The sequence below is a fragment of the Microcaecilia unicolor genome, chromosome 3 (genome assembly GCF_901765095.1).
Source record: "Microcaecilia unicolor chromosome 3, aMicUni1.1, whole genome shotgun sequence".
Lineage (NCBI taxonomy): Eukaryota > Metazoa > Chordata > Amphibia > Gymnophiona > Siphonopidae > Microcaecilia > Microcaecilia unicolor.
This window is the reverse complement of record NC_044033.1, coordinates 45,281,092-45,303,000: the sequence shown is the minus strand read 5'-3', so window position 1 is coordinate 45,303,000 and position 21,909 is coordinate 45,281,092. Positions and strand designations below refer to the sequence as shown.

Below are 21,909 nucleotides of genomic sequence, written 5' to 3'. Positions count from 1 at the left end.
ATCCCATAGGAGCTGTGTGTAATTTTCTTTTCTTTTATTAACTGTGAGCTTCCCAGAGACAGATTTCCCTTACTACATCCAGTGGAAAAATGCTCAATCAGAACACCTTTCTGTAACCTGGCCTTATAAAACTGGAATTTGGATGTCCAATGTGTACTAACCAGTTTTCACACAACCAGAACACGAATAGCACCTTAGCATAGTCAGAGATACTGTTACTTGGACCTAGGAACTGCAAGCACTTCTGTGTGTTGTTGCACTTTCCACATGTTTTTAAGCTGTTGGAGGCCGCCTTCTGGGACATATTGTGAAATCAAATGACTTGATTGTGAAAAATCAAAAATAACCTCAAATCATCCAAAAGCACTGAAAATCTGTGCAAATTACAAACATGGAAAACTTAAATAAAAAGATGTCCAGAAAATAACTAATTAGATAAAGACAACTGGGATGACTTGTGTGCAAAAAATAACTTTCAAATATACAATTATATTGCAACAGATAATAAGGAAGACGTCTCACCAGCACCATGGAAAAATGAGAACTGAGATGATCTCATGTGACAATGCAGCACAGGAAGGTGGTTTCTTTCAAGCTGTAAAGCAAGGCAAAGCTTTTCCTGTGGGGGTTCCATCAGATACCACCTCCATTTGTAAGGGCTTGCTATCCTGCTTTTCCTCAGAGAAACCGAGTACATAAATCAGTACCCATATTAGACAAAAGTAGATGGAGAGAGAAAAGGCAAATGGTGGAGTACCTCTCTCTCTGTCTCAGCACACACTGACCCCCCCCCCCCCCCAAAAAAAAAAAGCTGAGAGCCAAGTGATGGGCACTCTCTGATGTTAAGCCACGGCACAGATATGCACTGAGCGATAGGGCACTTCCGAGTGAAAGCAACAGCATAGACACCGAGGGACAATGCATTCTCTTACACTATGGCACAGTACAGAAACATGCTGCTGGGCACTGCAGCCTCTTGCACTAACCCCTGGCATCGTTATACCACTAATCAGTGGTTTACCACTACATTTCTCTCACCTGACAAATGCCCAAAGCCCTCTTGTTTTATTCCTCATCTTCTCCTTCTTTATATACCTTTTTCCTTTAGTGGCACGTCCTGTTGACTACAGATTATTGGAAGGTTAGAGGGGAAGCTTTTTCCAAGACACAAAGACCAGTGTTGGTCTATCTGCTATGATGGGGAGAGAAGTGCTGAAGTATGGCATCAACCCCACTATACATTTAAATTGCACAGGAGAGGTGACTTCAATCTAATTTGCCACAATGCACATAAGGCACTCCCTATCTAAAACTGTTCCTTAACACAAGAATACTTGAATATGAAGTGTTGGTGCATTCTGGGGTGCATGTGTGTGGTTCAACAACAACCTCCATACTAATATCACCTTACCCACACATGTACAGCTATATTCACAGCAGCACTCACCTTGTATTCTATATTTCCTTCTTCCGCCTGTAAAGAAAGAAAAATTCATTAAGCAGCTGAGCATGTCCTGAGTGACTCTTACAGAAGAACCTTTCTCTCATCCCTCTCCACTTCTTTGAGTTCACTGAAAGCCTTGTGCCATTTTAAAGCCCATCTCTGAACCGCTGATGTAAAATATTAAACAGATAATTATATCAAGCCTCACTCTAATAATAGCTGCCTTAGCAATGAAGGAGCAAATGTATTTGTAGCTGCCTTTGGTGCTTTCTCCCAGCTGACTGAGGGGCTCCTATAGCCCTTTCCTGTGTGGGGAAAGCTAGGCAGCCTAGCACAAACAGTGCACATGGATATAGTGGCGGAGGGCTGGACAACAACATTACCTGCCCACCTGTGCTGTAAAGGTTAAATAGTTAAATTTTCAATTTCAGTAGTTTAACCAAGACAGACACGTGTTCCAAATGCTTTCCTTATTTGATAATGATATTTACATCCTACACGGAACAGTTTCCATCATCCTTTGATACAGTTTTCATTCCGAATTACTTAATTTGATGTACAAAAACAGAATTCAATCTAAAGTTTTGCAATGGATTCTGTCTTATTTTTCACATCGGTTTCAAGTTGGAACCAAGAGTTGTTCCCTTCAAAGACACTGGTGAAAGGAGTACCACAAGGCTCACTATTCTCACCCATGCTTTTTAACTTTTAACTTCCTCCATCTGGCCAAGCTTCTTGAAAGCTGGGGATATACCTTCCACTTTTTTGCAGATGAAATTCAAATACTTCTTTTCATGAAAAGTGATCACTCTAAGTTGATGGCTGATTTGAATTGTAAATTGGATTTATTGTGTAAGTGGTTAAATGATCATGATCTGGTTTTAAATGTGGAGAAATCTATTGTGACACTTCTCTGCAAGTTGATAAATATATTGGTTCTGTGGTTAAATCATCTTACTTTCAACTTAGACTGATTCATCAACTGAAACCCGTTTTTAATAAATCTAATTTGATAACTCATGCACTTGTAACGAGTAGACTTAACTACTACAACTCTATTTCAAGGTCTTAAAAAAGGTATCTTATTTTCTTTTCCATGTTTTATTTTGTTGTATTTTTATTGATTACCTTTAAAAGTGGACTAACACGGCTACCACATCTCTCTACTCAAGGTCTTAACATAACCAATTTAAAACGACTCCAACTAGTACAAAATATGGCAGCGGGTTTGGTAGTTAATGGATAAAAAAATCAGATCATATTATTCTAATCTTAAGGGATCGACAATGGCTACTAATCTCTACCAGGATCACATTTAAATAGCTTTGTTTGGTTTTTAAAGCTTTCAGAATGGGAATACCTGAATTCCCAGTGGAAAAGCTGATTAAACAAGATCAGTAACATTCTTTAAGGACCTCCCAACATTTACTTATATTGGACCTTTTCTACGGAACTCTATGCCAACTATGGTCAGCAATTTGTCTAGTTATTTTAGATTTTCAAAAAGTTTGAAAACTTGGATTTTTGAAAAGGTTTTCAGCAATTTATAAGTTGCAATAATTTGATGACTTGTGTTAAGTTTTAAAATTGTATTCTTAAGTTGAATGTAATGGATGTTTTCTTTTTCTTTTTACTTCAATGTATTTTTTTAAAAATTATATGCTTTTTTGTAAACTGCTTTAAAATTTATAGTAAAAAACAGTACATCAAATCAATAAATCAAATCTCAATGTTCTTTCAAAAAGGTGGTCTCCAGAATTACTTAATAACATGACTGATAACCATGAGGTCATCTGAGAAAACAAGGTCCCTTTCCTGTTTGTCAGTTGCCAATAGTGCTTATTCTGCCCCAAGGGATTTACCCATTGTGTCCTAGACAAATAAGTACATTAGGCCCTACAGCCTATAGGGCTCATTTTCAAAGCACCTAGACTTACAAAGTTTCATAGGTTACTATTTAACTTTGTAAGTCTAAGTGCTTTGAAAATTTGCCTCTATATAATCTCCACCTTCCTCATTCTACCTATACCCTTACCCTTGGCATATTCACCTTTATTACCAACTCTACCCACCCTAATCCCCTCCGGCAGGCAGGGATTGGCATTGGCAAGCAGCATTTATGTGCTACTGCTGCAGCCACCTACCCTACTGGTTTTCCTCTGCAGTCGGGAACTTTGTGGGGCCAGCGGGTCTTGCAAGCATATGGGATCCTACAAGATTCAAACTGCCAAAGGAATCCTGAAGATGAAGAGGCAGCAGTTTCGAAGAACTACTCCCAGACTCCTCCTGCTGATGGGAGGACAATGCACAGATGAAGTGAACAGATAGAAAGGAGTAGATGGTCATACAGCATTTCATCCTTCCACTTCCAGCCCGCATGAACCTGTAGAAGAGCAGCATACACCTTGTCCTCACCTGGCACAAGGGTGACGTTTCTCACAAGGGTGACGTTTCTCACAAGGGCACTAAGCACCTAGAATAAAATGTCAACCTTGCAGCACCCACCTGTGCCCAAATTATCTTTTTTGCTCATCATGGGAGGGTCTACATTTCAATTTTAATTTTTTTCTCCCACCATAAAGCACAAACACCAATACCAATGTTCAAATACTCCAAACATCAAACACAACATTGTGAAATAATGCCACCCCCCCTCCCAATTCCCTCATTTATAATGAAAGCTCCCAGAAAATAGGAAGTCTTGGTTCTTATAACCTTCTGTTCCCAAATCTCTATACCAACCCCACCTATCCTCAAAGCCCCCTTTTCCCCCACATCAGTCATGAGATACTACTCCTTTCAGTAACAGTCTTCTGCCTTTTTAAGTACCCAACTAATTCAGAATGAGACTTCTCACTGTTAGAGACGGTCTGTATGCAGGATCCCCACATTTGAAAATAAAAATAAGCTTTTTATTTTTGGGGGTCTAATGAGCCTCTTTCACCTCCCATGTGACCAGTAAATGTATCTGATTTCAGCATCTCCAATAAGATGAGGGCTCAAGAGATGCCCACAATTGTAATATACATTTCCTACCCATCAGACTCAACTCACGAAGCAACAATTTCTTAAGCTTAACCCCCATCACTGAAACAACTATGATATGCAGCACCTCTGGCCTCACGGAAACTCTTCAGCCTAATATCTGAGCCAGATAAAGTGAAGATACTTACCTGTAGCAGGTATTCTCTGAGGACAGCAGGCTTCATATTCTCACAAGTGGGTGATGCTGATCCACGCCACCCGGTCTGGAATTTTGCCAAAGCTAAAAAATTGAGCTTTGTGGAACGCAAGCCGTGCTCCACCACTCATGTGCAAATGCCTTCCCGCCCATCACGCAAACGCGGTCTCCTCAGTTTAATACTAAAGCAAAAATTAAAACTAAAAATAACCAAGGAGATAACTGGTGGGAGGGATTGTGAGAATATGAAGCCTGCTGTCCTTGGAGAATACCTGATATAGGTAAGTATCTTTGCTTTCTCCAAGAACAAGCAGGCTTTTGTCTTCTCAGAAGTGGGGAATCCCTATCATCTAGGATAACCAAAAACAACAAACATTGGTCAACTGGGCCTCACAACGGCGAGGACACACACAGATTAACCTGAAACTATATACAGTCTGAATGAGGGTGCAGCCTAGAACAGAATAAAACGGGTCTAGGAGGGTGGAGTTGGATTCTAGACCCCAAACAGATTCCGCAGCACTGACTGCACGAACCAGCTGTCGCGTCAGGTATCCTGCTCAAGGTAGTAGTGTGATGTGAATGTGTGGACTGAACACCACGTCACAGCCCTGCAAAGTTCTTCAATGGAGGCTGACCTCAAGTGGGCTACCAACTAGAGAGTTGCATCAGCCCGAGAGCAAAGAGGATTAATAGTAACATAGTAAATGACAGGAGATAAAAACCTGGATGGTCCAGTCTGCCCAATAGTCATGCTCATTATCAATTCATAATTAAATCAACAGTGAAACTGTTATTATATACTTGATTATGGTCTTTCTTTGACGTTTCTGGGACATAGACCGTAGAAGTCTGCCTGGCCCTATCCTTATGTTCTAAGGATGCTGGAGTTGTCCTCAAAGCCCAACAACTATTTGACAGCTATTTGTCTTCTCATTTGCGGGAAACAGACTGTAAAAGTCTGCCCAGCACTGTCCTCATGTTCCAGCCACTAAAGTTGCTGTCTAAGCTCTTTCCAGCTCATCTTGACTCCAGCTGTGATGAACTAGGGCTGATACCGGACAGACTTGTATGGCAGTCTGGTTTAAGATGAGCTGGAAAGAGCTCTAATTAGAAAATGGAAGTTATAAAAAAAATCTAAACTTGAATGTCTGCATGTGTGTGGATGTGTCTAGTGATGCTTAGATGGTGACTCCAGCTGTGATGAACTAGGGCTGATACCGGGCAGACTTGTATGGCAGTCTGGTTTACCATCTAAGCATCAATATACACATCCACACACATGCAAACATTCAAGTTTAGATTTTTTTTTATAACTTCCATTTTCTAATTAGAGATCCTCAGTGTTCATCCCATTGCCTTTTTGAATTCCGTCACCATTACTGTCTCTACCACCTCCTTAAAGACTCTCTGCATCTGTGCTGTTAAAGCAAGGAGGAGGAGAAGACAGCACTCAAAGAACCTGATACTCGGTAAGTAAGAGCTGGCGTAAGTGCAGCATACACGTCCATGGGAACCCAATAGGAACGGCTTCCGTCCCCATGAGAACCCCGTAGGAACGGCTTCTGTCCCCATGGGAACCCTGCAGAATGGCTTCTGTCCCTGCGGGAACCCCGCGGGATTCCCGTGAATCCCATTACTGTGCAAGTCTCTAGTACCAACGCAGCCTTGGCTCTAACATTATGAGCCATGACATGACCCTTCAAGGTCTGGGCATAAGTGAAGGAAATGCAATCTGCCAGACAAATTGAAATGGTGCATTTCCCGATGGCGACTCCCAGCCTGTTGGGATCAAAAGAAACGAAAAGCTGGGCGGACTGTCTGTGGGGCTTTGTCCACTCCATAAAATAGACCAATGCTCTCTTGCAATCCAAGGAGTGAAAGCTGCTTTTGGCAGGATGGGCATGAGATCGGGGAAAGAATGTTGGCAAGACAATTGACTGGTTCAAATGGAACTCTGACACCACCTTCAGTAGGAACCTAGGGTGCATGCGGAGGATTACTGTGTTGTGACGAAACTTAAAGATGTAAAAAGACTGGAAGCGGTGCAAAGAAAAGCTACAAAAATGGTATGGGATTTGCGTTGCAAACCGTACGAGAGACTTGCTGACCTGAACATGTGTACCTTAGAGGAGAGGAGAAACAGGGGTGACATGATACAGACGTTCAAATATTTGAAAGGTATTAATCCGCAAATGAACCTTTTTCGGAAACGGGAAGGCAGTAGAACTAGAAGACATGAATTGAGGTTGAAGGGGGGCAGACTCAGGACTAATGTCAGGAAGTATTTTTTCACGGAGAGGGTGGTGGATATGTGGAATGCCCTCCCGTGAGAGGTGGTTGAGATGAAAACGGTAATGGAATTCAAACATGCATGGGATAAGCACAAAGGAATCCTGTTTAGAAGAAATGGTTCCGCGGAATCTTAGCAGAGATTGTGTGGCGACACCGGTAATTGGGAAACAAAATGGGAGCTGGGCAGATTTCTACGGTCTATGCCCTGATCGTGACTGAATAGATACGGATGGGCTGGAGTGTAAATTTTAAGGGGCTTCGACGTTAGCTTCAGAACTTAGTACAAGAACAGTGCTGGGCAGACTTCTACGGTCTGTGCCCTTAGAAAGGTAAGGACAAATCAAACGGGTATACATATAAAGTATCACATACCATGTAAATGAGTTTATCTTGTTTGGCAGACTGGATGGACCGTACAGGGCTTTATCTGCCGTCATTTACTATGTTACTATGTTAGTAAAAGGTGCATCCACTACTAAGGCCTGAAGCTCACTGACCCTACAAGCTGAAGTAACAGCCACCAAGAAAACAACCTTCCAGATCAAGTACTTCAGGTGGCAGGAATTCAGTGGCTGAAAAGGAGCTTTCATTAGCTGACCATGACACTGCTGGAGGTTTGACAGGGAGCTTTTGACAGAAGCAAACCTCTCATAAAGTGAACAACCAGAGGCTGTCCAGAGATAGGCTTACCTTCTACACGTTGATGATAAGCACTAATTGCACTAAGGTGAACCCTTACGGAGTTGGTCTTGAGACCAGACTCTGATAGGTGTAGAAGACATTCAAGCAGGGTCTGTGAAGGGCAAGTAAGGGGATCTAGGGCCTTGCTCTCACACCAGATGGCAAATCTCCTCCATTTAAAAGAGTAACACCTCTTAGTGGAATCTTTCCTGGGCCAGCAAGACTCTGGAGACACCCTCCAAAAGACCCAAGGAAGCAAATTCTAGGCTCTCAACATCCAAGTTGTGAGAGCCAGAGACTGGAGGTTGGGATGTAGAAGCGACTCCTCATTCTGTGTGATGAGGGTCATAAAACACTCCAATCGCCACAGTTCTTCAAAGAATGAATCCAGAAGAAGGAACCATATCTGCCGCGGCCAGTAAGGCACGATCAGAATCACGCTTCTGCCGTCTTGCTTGAGTATCAGCAAAGTTTTTCCTACTAGAGGTATTGGAGGATATGCATACAGAAGACCTGTCCCCCAACTGAGGGGGAAGGCATCCGACGCTAGTCTGCCATGGGCCTGAAGCCTGGAACAGAACTGAGGGACCTTGTGGTTAATCCGAATGGCAAAATGATCCACCGAGGGGGTGCCCCACGCTCAGAACCCTAGTAGCTCTAGCACCCAAACAGTATTTCGCATGGACTCTTGAGCACCATCCTCAAAGTTGTTCTTCACCAGCCAATCATTGAGATATGGAAACACATGGACTCCCAGTCTGTGTGGCGATGCGCAACTACCACTAGACACTTGTAGACCCTGGGAGCTGAAGCGAGGCCAAAAGGCAACAGCGATACTGAAAGCAATGTGTTCCCAGCCGAAATCGAAGATACTTCCGGTGGGCTGGAAGTATCAGGAGGATATGCATCCTTTAAGTCCAGAGAGCAGCCAATCGTTTTTCTGAATCATTGGGAGAAGGGTGCCTAGGGAAACCATCCTGAACTTTTCTCGGACTAGAAAATTGTTCAGGGCCCTTAGGTCTAGAATAAGACGCATCTCCCATCTTCTTCTTCACAAGGAAGTACTTGGAATAGAATCCCTGCACGTCTTCCCCTAGTGGAACAGGTTAGACTGCATGGGCCTTTAGAAGGGCAGAGAGTTCCTCTGCAAATACCTGCCTGTGCTGAGAGCTGAAGTGAGCTGTCGGTGGGCAATTTGGAGGTTTGAGATGCCAACTGAGGGTATATCCAAGATGAGCTATTTGAAGAACCCACCAGTCGGAGGTTATAACAGGCCACCTTTCGTGAAAAAATTTTAGTCTCCCTTCGACTGGCAAGTTGTCCGGGACACTTGTACTGCAGCTATGCTCTGCTGGTGCCACTCAAAAGCTTATCCATTGCTTTGACTGAAGAGCAGCAGGGGCCTTAGACGCACGCTGTTGACGCGAATGAGTGCACTGGGGCTGAGCCTGAGTAGGCTGGCAAGCTGAAGGAGTATACCTAGGCCTAGAATAGTAGTAGGGACCACTCCTTGACTTGCCAAAAACCCTCCTAGCTGAGGAGGTGGATGCAGAAGGCGCCTGGTGGAAGACAGAAAAGACTGTATCAGTATGCTTCTTGATTTGGTTAGCAACCTCCTCAATCTTCTCTCCAAAAAGGTTATCCCCCTGGCAAGAAGCATCCGCCAACCACTGCTGAACAGAGTGTTCCAAGTCAGAAACACGCAGCCATGAGAGTCTGCACATTGCTATACTTTGAGCAGAGATACTGGATGCCACATCAAAAGTGTCGTAAGTGACCCTGGCCAAGAACTTGCAACACCTCTTCTGCTGCTTCACCAACTGGCAAAAAGGCTCAGCCTGCTCCTGAGGGAGCACATCCACCAAGTCCAACAGCTATCGCACCGAGTTTCGCAAGCAGACGCTTATGAAGAGCTGGCAGGATTGTATATAGGAGATGAGCATTAAAGCCTAGTACATCTTCCTCCCAAAATAATCCAGGGTTCTAGCTTCTCTGCCTGAGGGCACCGAGGCATAGTCCTCCCCGCTTTTTTGAGAGAAGACTCCACTACCATGGAATTGTGAGGTAACTAAGGCCTAACAAAACCAGATTCACTGTGGATCCAATACTGGGTGTCAATCTTTTTGGGCACTACAGGGACCGACAGAGGGGACTGCCAGTTCCTGATGAGGACTTCCTCGAGTACCTCATGGAGAGGGCTAGTCACAGCTTCCTTAGGAGGACATGTATAGTCCAAGACCTCAAGAATCTTGGCCTTGGGCTCATCCTCCACTTCCAAAGGAAATGGAATGACATCAGCCATTTCCTTAACAGATGATGGAAATGAAAGGCTCACCAGCGGAGACAGTCTCCTTTCAGGTGGAGGGGAGGGTTCAGATGGGATCCCATAGACTCATCTGAGGAGAACCATCTGGGATCCTCCTCTGAATCCCATGAGTGCTCCTCCTCGGTGTCGAACAGTACTTACCTATGGGATTGCCAAGACTGAACCTGCTTCAATGATGAGGAACCGTGCCCTCGAGAGCGGTGTCGAGAAGTCAGCTCCTGTCTCGACTCCAGCAAAAATTCCTCCACCGACGTCGAGGGAGTACCAGCTTGGGTGGCAGTTGACACCGGGGTCCCAAGCGGTGCCAGCATCAGAGACCAAACCGCAGGCTGACAGCCAGGCGTGGCTGCTACGGGAGGTATGGCAGGCGCTAGCACCCCCGATATCAATGCACACCTCTGCATGAGGACATCCAGCAGCTCTGGAAGCAAGGCCTGGATGCGCTCATCAAGGGCCAACACTGGGAAAGGCTGGGGTGCCGGTCGAGGTGCAGGTGCAGAACCACTGGGGTTGACGCAGGAGCAGGATTTTGGCTGCTTGGAATCAGCACCTCCTGTATGGAGGGAAAGTGATCCTCCCAGCTTCGACGCCTCAGAGCTCCCGGCACCATGTGTCGAGAGTGACCAATGACGATGCTTCTTGGCCTTCGCCCGAAGCGAATCACCAAAGCTCCTCGGTGCTGACGAGGACAACGTAGAATCCTCAACTTGCCTGGATGATCCCAGGGGGCCTGCACAGCAGGAGGCCTCGAGACAGGTGGAGACCCACTCAACACCTCACTGCTTCCAGTGTCTATGGGTCTAGAAACAGTCATGCTTACCAACACTCCCGATGCCAGTGCGATGCTGATGTCAATGCCGATGTCGAGGAACCGGACTTGGCTCCAAAAATTCTCTCTCATTGAGCCTCTCAGGAAACCTGAGTCCTTTTCTTCATATGAAGACAGAAAACACAGTTAACCTGCACAAAGAAAAAAGAAGGGAAAGACCAGAACGAAGTCAGGGCCTAAAAATGGCCCAATGACAACAGAAAATAAAGAAAACTTAAACCCGGTCAAAATACAACTAAGGAAAAATAAAGGATGGGTTTGTAAGGCCCAATTAAAGGAGCCACAAGAGAAACAGAAAAAAAGATTGAAAGGCACTAAGAGCTCTTTAAAAAACCAGGTGAGTGAGGAGAGGACAAAAAAAACCACATCTTCTCCTCATGCAGAAAAAAAAAAGAGAACTGAGGAGACCGCGTTCATGCGATGGGCGGGAAGGCACTCGCGCATGTGTGGTGGAGCACGGCTCACACGCCACAAAGCTCTTTTTTTTACTATGGCAAAAGCCGGACCAAGCAACATGGATCGGCGTCACCCACTTGTGAGAAGATAGAAGCCTGCTTGTCCTCAGAGAAAGCTGCGTTCCCGCCAAACTTAACAGGACCAAGTGTCTCGCTGTCTCTGAGGAGGGAGTCTCCACAGACATCTGAGAACTGACCGATATGCTCAATACTGCAGGTTGCATAGTGCTGGCCGGCTGGCACACTTGGCCAAGTGGCTGGTATACTGAGATCTGCCAGTCTGCAATGGTTGACTGCGGCCCAGGACTGCAGTTTCCACTGTCCTCACTTCTTGCTCCTGTGGTTGTGCTGTAAAGGCAGCTTCTGGTTTTTTTTTTTTTTTATTACAGCTTACTTCCCTATGCAAAGGAAAAGCTAAACCAAGCAAACCCAGACAATTTGTTTGCCTAGAGTTGCATAGGAGCCCAGAAGGAGCACCCAAGAAGATGCAAGGGCAGCAAGGGAAAGAGTAAGAACCCACACCTCCAATGGTAAGGCCCTATGTGCTGAGCCATAAGCCGCATCTAGCACCCAGGTATGGTCCATGAATCCTGAAACCTGGGAGCCAGCCATTAGGCTTGACTAAGCTGTGAGGCAAAGGCCTGCACTGCTGAGCGCTAGGTCAGGAATCAGCACTACTAGCCTAAAAAACCCACTGCTAGAGGTAGAAAAATACTAGAACTTTGCTATGAGCACCAGAAAGTTATACCAGTGATGTCACTGGGAAAAATCAGTTGCTTTTTCTCCTTCTGCTGGCAGGAAGGGTAACACCTGTGGATCAGGATGATGCAGACAGGGAGATAAGAAATACTATATAGTGATTACATTTTGCATTTAACATAAATTCAACTTTAAAAATGTACTAAAACATAATAGGAAGCACGGAACTATAAATGGAGTTCTATTCCTCATTTAGCATATGGAATGTATTCTTTCTTAGACTCTAGAAACTTGCCATACAAGCTCTTTACTAAATTCACAGGAGTCAACATCAGATCTGTTTCTGGAAATCTCCACTTCTGACAAAGCAGATCCACTCTTCTAGGTGAAGTAGAGCTGTTAAATACTGGCTTTTTCCTGGAATTCAAGCATTAGGGTGGGTTGGGTGTGAATATTTGCGAGGAGATGCTAAACAAGGGGGATTGTAAACTGCTTTGGCCTGTTTTTGTTTTGTACAGAAAAGGCAGAATAGCAAAACATTTAATAAACAAACATAAGAAAATCCTGTTCCAAAGTTTTTAATCCAATACAGGACACTTAGAGACTACTAATATTGTGTGGCTCCTGTTTCTTTAGATATATTATTGACAAATTATCTGATTTTATCTAGCCAGGTTTTCCTAATGGCAACTTCTGAACATGCACAAAGCATACTGTATACAGGTCAAGTGACGAAGTCCAAAATCATAATCAAGGTAGGCAAACATACTTAGTGAGAGTGCTCCCTAGCCCACAATGCTTATATCAACTGAGAAATGTCCAATTTGTGTTGGGTTAGTTTCTCCGAGTGGGTTTATTCCGCACATACCGTGACAGGAATGAAGCCCACTCACACTACAGGATATGCTGAATACAATCTCAATCTTGCAATGCTAAAGGGAGCTAGCTTTCTTATAGAGCTTGTAGGATATAATGTATACAACCTATAGATGTTCTTTGTTATTAAACTGGAGGTGCCCAATATAACTGAGCTTACCTCTATATCTTTCTGTCATATTTCCTTGGGCTCTGATTGCATCTCTTGGTATTTGAGAATCTTCCGTCTCTCTGTACCTAATAGAGAATAGTCACTTCTATTTTTAATTTAACTTCATGTACTGCCTAATTGAAAACATTCACAAAACAGTTAACATTAACAAGGGGGAAAAAGGCATTCCTGGGGGAATTCTGTGTATTTTATTTTTAATTCGGCATTCTATATATGCAATTTTTGTTGTGTAGAATTCCCTCTTCATAAAAACAAGAATCCTCCATGCCCCGGGCCGGGCCAGACCACCCTCACCCCCCCCCCCCCCCCCAAGGCTTGACTGTCCTCACCATCCACACACACACCAGCAGTGTCACTCCTCAAGTATCTGGTTGAATTCCCAATATTTTTTTGTCCCCTTTCTAGGGTGGACACCTCCTGACTTTCTTTTTCTCTCTCGCCATCCGCTATCAAGACCCCTCCCCTTTTCTTGACATCTTTCTCAAACCCTACCAAAGAACACACATCCCCACAGCTGTCTCTCAACCCCCTCCACTCCTGTGAGGAAGAGAACAGTGTCTGACACCTCCCCCTCACACACATATACCACACTCATCACCTCCCATTAAGTTCTTTCAAATCATCCCTGCTATACACCCACTGTGGCATACACTCCACCACCATAGCTTCTCTCAATGACCACCCCACCCCCCATAGCTGAATCTCTCCCCTGTCCCTAATACATTGTCACCAGCTTCCCCTCGCCTCCTCCCAGCACAGCTGGACCTATAAATTAGCTACCATGTTTCCACATGGCATGGCTTTTCATCCCCTTCAGACTTATACATACAAAGGTGTTCCTGCACGTCACACCAGCCGCTTCTAACATCCTACACGAATTAGTTCCCAAACCTGGTCCTGGAGGCACCCCAGCCAGTCAGGATAAACACTCAAATCCCTCCCTCCCTCCCTCCCTGCTTCCTTCCTATGAGGAAAGGCTAAAGCGGCTAGGGCTCTTCAGCTTGGAGAAAAGGCGGCTGAGGGGAGATATGATAGAGGTCTATAAAATAATGAGTGGAATTGAACGGGTAGATGTGAAGCGTCTGTTTAAGCTTTCCAAAAATACTAGGACTAGGGGGCATGCGATGAAGCTACAATGCAGTAAATTTAAAACGAATCAGAGAAAAATTTTCTTCACTCAACATGTAATTGTGGTAGAGGCGGTTAGCTTAGCGGAATTTAAAAAAGGTTTGGACGGCTTCCTAAAGGAAAAGTCCATAGACCATTATTAAATGGACTTGGGAAAATCCACTATTTCTGGGATACGCAGTATAAAATGTTTTGTACTTGATAATTTTTCACATGGGTGATATAGGTGTTGGATAACTTTGTCCGTTAAACAAATGACATAGTAATTTAAAAACTGTGTTATGTGTTTACTCAGGTTCCCTTTGTCTAATACAGGGGTGGACAACCTGCAAGACCATGGGAAGTATACACAGTTTTTGTTATGCCCTTTGGAACCTTGCTCCTCAGAGAAGGTCACTGATTCCAGATCTTGAATTTTGTTTGAAGCTACCTTGCAAACTGCTAGTCAAGTCCTTTTAGATTTGTAACTCCTAAAGCAGGCATTTTTCACCGAAACATGGCTCCACGTCGAGTCCATCTGTAAAGCTTGTTTGTATCCATGTGCATGCTCCATGGTGGAATTTTGTTTTGTGGCCCATTTTGGCCTGTTGGTATTTGTTTAATAAATTTATGTATAGAGTTTTGATTGATCCTCTGGTGTCCTCTTTCTCATTACATTGTGGGGATACCATTAGTCACTTCACCTCTACTCGTTCTGGTGATTTTGAAATACTGTGATTCACAATTATTTTCAGAATAGCCACTCTAGCAGTTTGTTTCCATCAATTTTAGTTAATTTTTATTTATCATAGGTGGTCTATGGAGCTCTGTGCATTTCTGGTTTCAACATTATGTAACCCTGAAGCCCACTAGAGACAGAACTGGCATTCATGCAGCCCTCTGTATATAAAAGTTGCCCACCTCTGGTCTACCATCATATTTTGTTTAAAAGATAAAAAACCTGGGGGGGGGGGGGGCTGGGTGTAGGGAGTATTTTGGTATGTTAGATGTTGTGCATTTTGCCATATTATTTTTTCCTGTTCGATACTAATAAACATAAAGATTAGAAACCATTCTGTATGACATTTATGCAGTAGGGGAAATTGGGGAGAGGGGAACTTTTTCATAATTATGTTAAACCAGGCTAGTCCAGGTTCAGTCGTTAAGGGCTGCAGGCAGACCAGGTTTTCAGGCTATCCCTATGCCTTTTAAGTCAGCACTCACTCGGCCTGTTTTAAAGAAACTCAATCTGGGCTCATCTAGTCCCAATCTCCCACTTTTGTCCAAAGTCTTAGAAAATGTCTTTTCACTTCTCCAGGCACACATTGAAGCTATGAATATTTTACATCCCCATCAATTGGGTTTTCGTGCTGGTTACAGCACAGAAACGGTTTTAACATCCTTGCTTAGCAAGCTCCACAGTAAACTCAGTAAACTCAAATCTGGTTTTATTGCTCTTATTGTCTCATTTGATCTTTCAGCAGCATTCAATTTAGTTTGCCATAGATTCCTTTTAGACAGGCTATCCTCTATCAATATTGGTGGCACTGTATTAACTGGTTTACATTCTAACCGTAGGACCATACTTTTCAGGTTTGCACCTCTATGTCCTGTAAAATATGCAGAGTATGCAGTGACTTAGTTAGCATGTCTTCTAGATAATTCAGTACAGCCTGGGAAAGGGGAATTCCACCTTATATGGTATATCAGAGGCTGATGTAACCCAGTGTCCCTGGTCAATGTTTACCCAGGGACTTATAGGGCCATAAGAACTTGCATATAAGGCCATGGAAGGCCTCAGCTCAGCTTTATCTTCATGATCCATCTCTGATTTATCACCTGCTACCGGACATATTTCAGCTATCATTGGAGAGTGGAAAACTAACAACATTTACAGGTCATATACTTTAAGAGCTGTGCTCACACAGGGTAGTTAGTCGGTTTTATCAGGAATTGAAGTGTGTGTTTAACTGAAGGGCATTGTGCTTGCCTATGCTGGTTGTAGGTATTAGTGCTTGGAAATGTAAGGAATTATAGGAATATTTTCTTCTGTATTGCTTTGTAAATAAGCCTTTATCATAGTCCTCTCCTAGTTTGACAGACCAAAGGACCAAAGCCCAGCATTCCCCCCAAACACCTACTCGTTCCAACCAATAAAACCAAAGTCTAAGATCCAGTATTCACATATCTTCCAACCTCACCCATCATCAGATTAAATAATATCTACCCTACACCTGGACTTGGGACAGTGTAGAACCCAATTCAGAATACAGATCCACACAACCTCAACTGGAACCTCAGATCACTTTAAGCGCACAACAGCTACTATGATTAATCATAACCTCACATCAGAGTTCTCAAGATCTTAGGACCATTGAAATACATCCACAAATAAGGAGAAATTATGTCTTACTTGACAATTTTCTTTTCTTTAGTCAGAGACACTGTTCTGAACCAATGGGTTGTTATCCCCTACTACCAGCATATGGAGATAGGGAAAAATGAATTCTACCAGTGACATCACTGGATAAACTGTGGTGTTCCCTGACAATCCAGTATGCATCTGCCTAAGCAGCAGCTGGTCTCTTATTGTAACACACACCCAGCCCTATCAACCACTGCAGCTACAATGACAAGCCGGTGAGCAAAATGCTACAGAGTGGTAGTTAATAGCCATCTCATAGGAACCCCGTATGGCTACCAATCACAATGGGAATTGGACCTTTGTTTGTTCATTCATTTTTTTTCTTTTGCAAAATAAACTGAAAGGAAACACAGGACCAAGGTCTTCCAAGGGCGGGATTTCAGAACAGTGTTGCCAACCAAAAAAAAAGAAAATTATTAGGTAACACATAATTTCTCCATTCTTAGCATCAGTTTCCACTGTTCTAAAGCAATGGGATTTATCAAAGCAGATCCACTGGGCAGGGGAAGACAAGGCCCCCACAAATTACTGCTCTGCCAAAGTCTGAGCATCATGTGGACAAGGGCCTTGTTTAGGGGGTCCCATAAGGCCCTCCATCAGCAGATTCCCCCTATACAGGATCCGCAGCCAAAGTACTGAGCATGTAGAGAGCCCTAGTAACCCCAATCAACGAGACTGCTCCTTTCTACAGAAGAGACGGACCACATGGGGCTGCTCTTCTTCGTCTTCCTGAGGCAGGGGATCCTCCAAATTCGAATCTGCAGGGGACTGGGTATCTGACAGGACCACAAAGCTCTCTCTCGCCACCCTCACCTTGGTTCTACATCTTTTAACATCCAAACCAGGGCCCCCCCCCCCCCGTCTGACTGCAACTGCTGTCTAACCGAGCCAAGCTCTGGAGCCAAAATGTCCCCAGGGCCCCATCAGGACCTCCCCAAATGGAGCTAAGCAGGGTAGGGGAAGAAGACCCCCCCCCTCCAAAGCTCCAAGGTAGAATAAGCAGCAGCAGGAGAAGCAGAAGAGGAAGGTACACAAGACAAAATGGTTGCAAATTCAAATGCTGCGGGAGGGGGGACAGAGGTCACATGAACTCCACCACCACCCCCCCCCCCCCCCCCGGGCCATTTCCAAAGTCAGAAACAACCCATCACACTGACAGCAGACAGAGCGCCGGCTCCTGCAGTTCACACAGCACTTGAGGCCAGAATGCCCCAGCCACATGGCAGACATGCGTGAACCTGCCTCGACCTAGGGATCTGGCTCTTGAACTGTCCCAGGCTCTCTGGGGGTGCTTAAATAGGGAAATCCCTTAATCAAGAGTAAGGGATTTCCCTGTTCTGGGCTACTTTTTTTTTTTTTTTTTTTTAATAAACACAGATGTTTTTTTTAACTGATGTTAAAAAAAAAAGCCTTACTCCTTAAAGCAATCAACGAAACAACTATCTTTCGAAAATTGCTGAAAACATTTCTCTTCAACAAGGCCTACACTGTGCACCCACAACCTCACTAACTCACCTCACCAACCCTCTCAACTATGAAAGCTTACCTTATACAGCTATCCAATTCACTCCCTCCCTTCTTCCCTCTTCCCTTCTTGATCACTACATACTACTTACTAACTGTATCTGATATCCTGATATGACAATGTCAACAAATCTATGTATGCCACATTGAGCCTGCAAATAGGTGGGGGAATGTGGGATACAAATGCAATAAAATAAATAAATAATAGAGAATAAAGCTGAGCAGCGCAATTTAGATCAATTTTAGCACCTGGGAACTGCAGAGGGCCCATTAGGACACCTCTAAACAGGATGAACGGACAAGAGGATTGGGAGGATGGGAATCTGCACCCCTCCCCCCCAGGCGAGTTCCTATGGGGCCAAGCCAGAGCCTCACCCAGTGGCACTAAGGAGTGCAAATGAGGGCTTACGAAGCCAGGCTCTACACTCGACCAGGTATGGTCAGTGACCGTGAACCTTGGAGAGGCCATTAGGCTCAACCATGCTGTGCAGCAGAGCTAGCCCAGGGACAGGAGCACCAACAGCCGACCTACTACCTGCTGGGAGGTAGAGAAAAATATTGGATTGTTCCATGAAGCACCACAGTCTATACAGCGATGTCACTGGTAGAATTTGGTTTTCTCTACCTCGTCAGTATTAGGGGTCAAGATTTCTGCCAGATACATTAACTTCTGGATAATAGACAGTCTTAAGCATAATATCCCACTGACAAACAATGGATTTTCTGTATAAAAGTAACAATCTCTACTCTTTGTACCCATTAGGCGAGCGGTATTCTGTATGGCCTATACCCTCTAATAGGCCTCTCGGGAGTTGTGTTACAGAGTCAATTACGGTAATCAAACCTGATGATTACTAGTGCATGAATAATTAATTCTAATAGTGCTTTTCTTGTGTTCCTCTCTTTTACCACAATGTCTGGTTTTCTTGCATGGAAATTGTTAAATGGAATTGTGAATATTCCAGGGGATCACAACTTCTCTTCAATTCTGTCTGGGTTGTGTTTTTCTGGTACAGCTATGTTTACATGGTTTCCAGTAAAAGCTGTTTCCTTATTGTGACTTTCTCTCCATAGGTCTTCTGACATCAGCACATCATACTCCACAATAAAAGATAGCAATACTCTGGCAACCAGCACAAAGGTACCAGAATTTTCATCCATATTAAGTGCACACAATAATCTTCCATTAATAAAGTTATCCTGTTAAGTTACAAAGCTATTTATATAGGCCTACCGAGATAGATAAACACAAGCAGATAGTAGTACTATCTGATTTTTGTAGCCCTATCCCGCCTCCTAAATAAATAACTTTTAGTCAGCACTAAAATTTAGTTATTTTACCAAGCGTCTGGGTAAACTGTTTTGGGGTTTTAAATCAGTATTTCACTTACTTTCTGATTGTTTTCATATTGTACAATTTCTAGAGATATTTTAAGAATGCAAAGAGCAGGATACCGTGCTTACAAGAAGATCAGAATTTTAGAGAATAAAAACAAACAAATAAATTTGTTTACCAGCCCCAAATTAATGGGTTTAACTCCTTAAAACCCTTCTTCAACAAAAAAGTAGGCCTAGGTGAACTTACCACTCCCCCTGAATTCTCATCCTTCCAAGCTGATTCCAGGAACCACCTGGGTTCCCCCCCCCCCCCCCCCCCCCAACAACAACAGAAGAACAGAAGCCATAAACAATCCTGCGAAGTTACAACACCTGAGATCCACTGGCGACCCTCTCTTGTACCCTCAAAGACTAGCATGCACGGCTTCTAGCATAAACAAATGCTGCCCCTGGCCAAGGGGCAGAGCAAGAAACCTGGAAGAAAACTGTAAAGGATTGAAGACCAGCCTTCTGCAAAACACCCTCGCAGCTCCTCACAGAAAAGTGCTCAGTACAGGCAATGGAAGTGGGTTTCAGAACTATTGGTCCTTTGGGGGGGGGGGCTTCTTCCCACCACACTGATTACATCACTCTAGATCCCCAAGGAAACCACTACTACCATTACGAACAGGGCAAAGGATTGGCCACCCTACTCTCGCACCAGCCTCCAAGCATCTACCCTGCTCTGCTTTCCCAGACATATCTAGATGATGAGGAAGGATTTGACCAAGTCATCCACTGCTGCTCCCCCGCCCCAACACACACATTAAACAGGAAGAAGGCAGGTCTCCAAGCTATCCTATCTGAAGGCCACAGGCATACCAAGACGAGCGGCTGAAAGGAACAGTGCCTCTGTAAGCATGCTATTAAATGTTGGCTGCAGTGGAAATGAGAGAAAGCTGTGCCCATACAGAGCATGCTCTGATTATCAGCTCCAGAAACACAAGGCAGGTCCTACTAGGAGATGAAGATCAGCCAGCTACTGACTGTCATCGTCTGTTGCTTGAGGATGAACATCCAAATCATCTTGTCAGGCAGGATAACTAGTCAATGAAAGTCTTGCCTTTCCTATTTGCTACATTTTTTTTGGAAGGCGTAAACAAAACATGTGAATAAAAGCAAGCCAATTGTTATAGTGTATCTGTATTTTCAGAAAGCATTAACAAAGTATCTTATGACAAACTTATGAGGAAATTAAAAAGCAATGAGACATCATCACTCGGGAGAGATGCTTAAGAGCAGAGCTTCATCAGGGCCGATATAAATAGAGCATTTCCCCTGTTCCTGAAAAATAAAAGCACAAATTTAAGGGATAAGCGAGCGAGTAGATAGATGGCAGCTCAAAAGTGGCTGGAGAAATATAAGTACGCTGTGAAGAACGGAGAGCAAACACAGTCAGACCTGCGGAGGCACAGGGCAAAAGGAGAAAAAATGGCTCCCCGGCAGTCAGATTTGGAGAAGGAATGCCACATGGCTGGAGGTGACAACAAACATGAGGTGACAAGGAGATATGAAGCACTGACTAAAGGAATTAAAGATGGAGATGCAAGCAGTAAGAACCTGATGTGTACTGGCAGAGAACAGGTCTGAGCTTCAGGATATGAGGCAGCACATAAAACATCTTGAGGAGAGAGTAGAGGGCTTGAAAAAGGACATCAAAATGATACATTCAGTTACTAAGTGGGAACAGTTAGAGCAGCAGCAGATCTGAGATTTGGTGGAGGACCTTGAGTACTGATCAAGGTGCTGCAACTTCCGTTTCAGGGGATCCCCAAAGGACAGCAGTAACAAGACTGCACAGAGATGGTGCAAGGTATCAGTGCCATTCACTCTAGTGGACATTAGGTGAAGATGGGTTCAGCAGCAAATAAAAAATAGAGAGAGCCCACAGGAGTTTGGAGCCCGAGCTGACAGAAAAGGACATGGGATGTGATTTGCTTGTTTTCATAATCTCAACAATAAAGAATAAGTGCTGCAAAATGCTCAGATGCAGAAAGAATTAAATCTGGAGAAAGTGTAAAGTAACAATATTTCTGGACTTGGCTTAGTCCATACTCCAGAAGTGGAGAGCTAAAAACGAAATTTTTTTTTTGTAAAAAGCAAGTCTGAAGTATAAATGTCTCTACCCCTTTGCAGTCTGGTGGGCAGTGGACGGTAAATCCAGGAAGGTAAACACTGCAGCAGAATCTTACAGAGCGCCAAGGACTTGGAGGTTTTCAACCCAGTCTTTCAGCCAGTTGGAATCTCAACCGCAAAAGCTAAGTGAAAGCAATACTTATTACTTTTTTTTGCACAGAAGTAGCCCTATAAAGGATGGCACTCGGAGGCATCATTTTATATCAACAGAGATGTGCTGTGATTAAAAGCCTGGACAACTCTTGAAGATCTCGGCATCTGTGATTGTCCTTTGAAAACATACGAGCATGTCCTTATACACACAATTTATAAGTCTAAGGGGGACCTAAGTTTTTCAAGTGTTTTTTTCAGAATGGTATTTATGTCTTGTAGATGAGAACTT

At 43.9% G+C, this 21,909-nt stretch overlaps 1 protein-coding gene across 1 annotated transcript in view; it reads right to left on the bottom strand.

The window, feature by feature from the left end:
• Positions 1–21,909, bottom strand: part of GTPBP2 (GTP binding protein 2) — a 114,364-nt gene that overhangs the window by 83,751 nt on the left and 8,704 nt on the right. Inside the window, exon 2 of the mRNA XM_030195863.1 lies at positions 1,448–1,474. Within this exon, the coding sequence (XP_030051723.1) occupies positions 1,448–1,474 (27 nt within the window). The remainder of the gene's footprint in view (positions 1–1,447; positions 1,475–21,909) is intronic.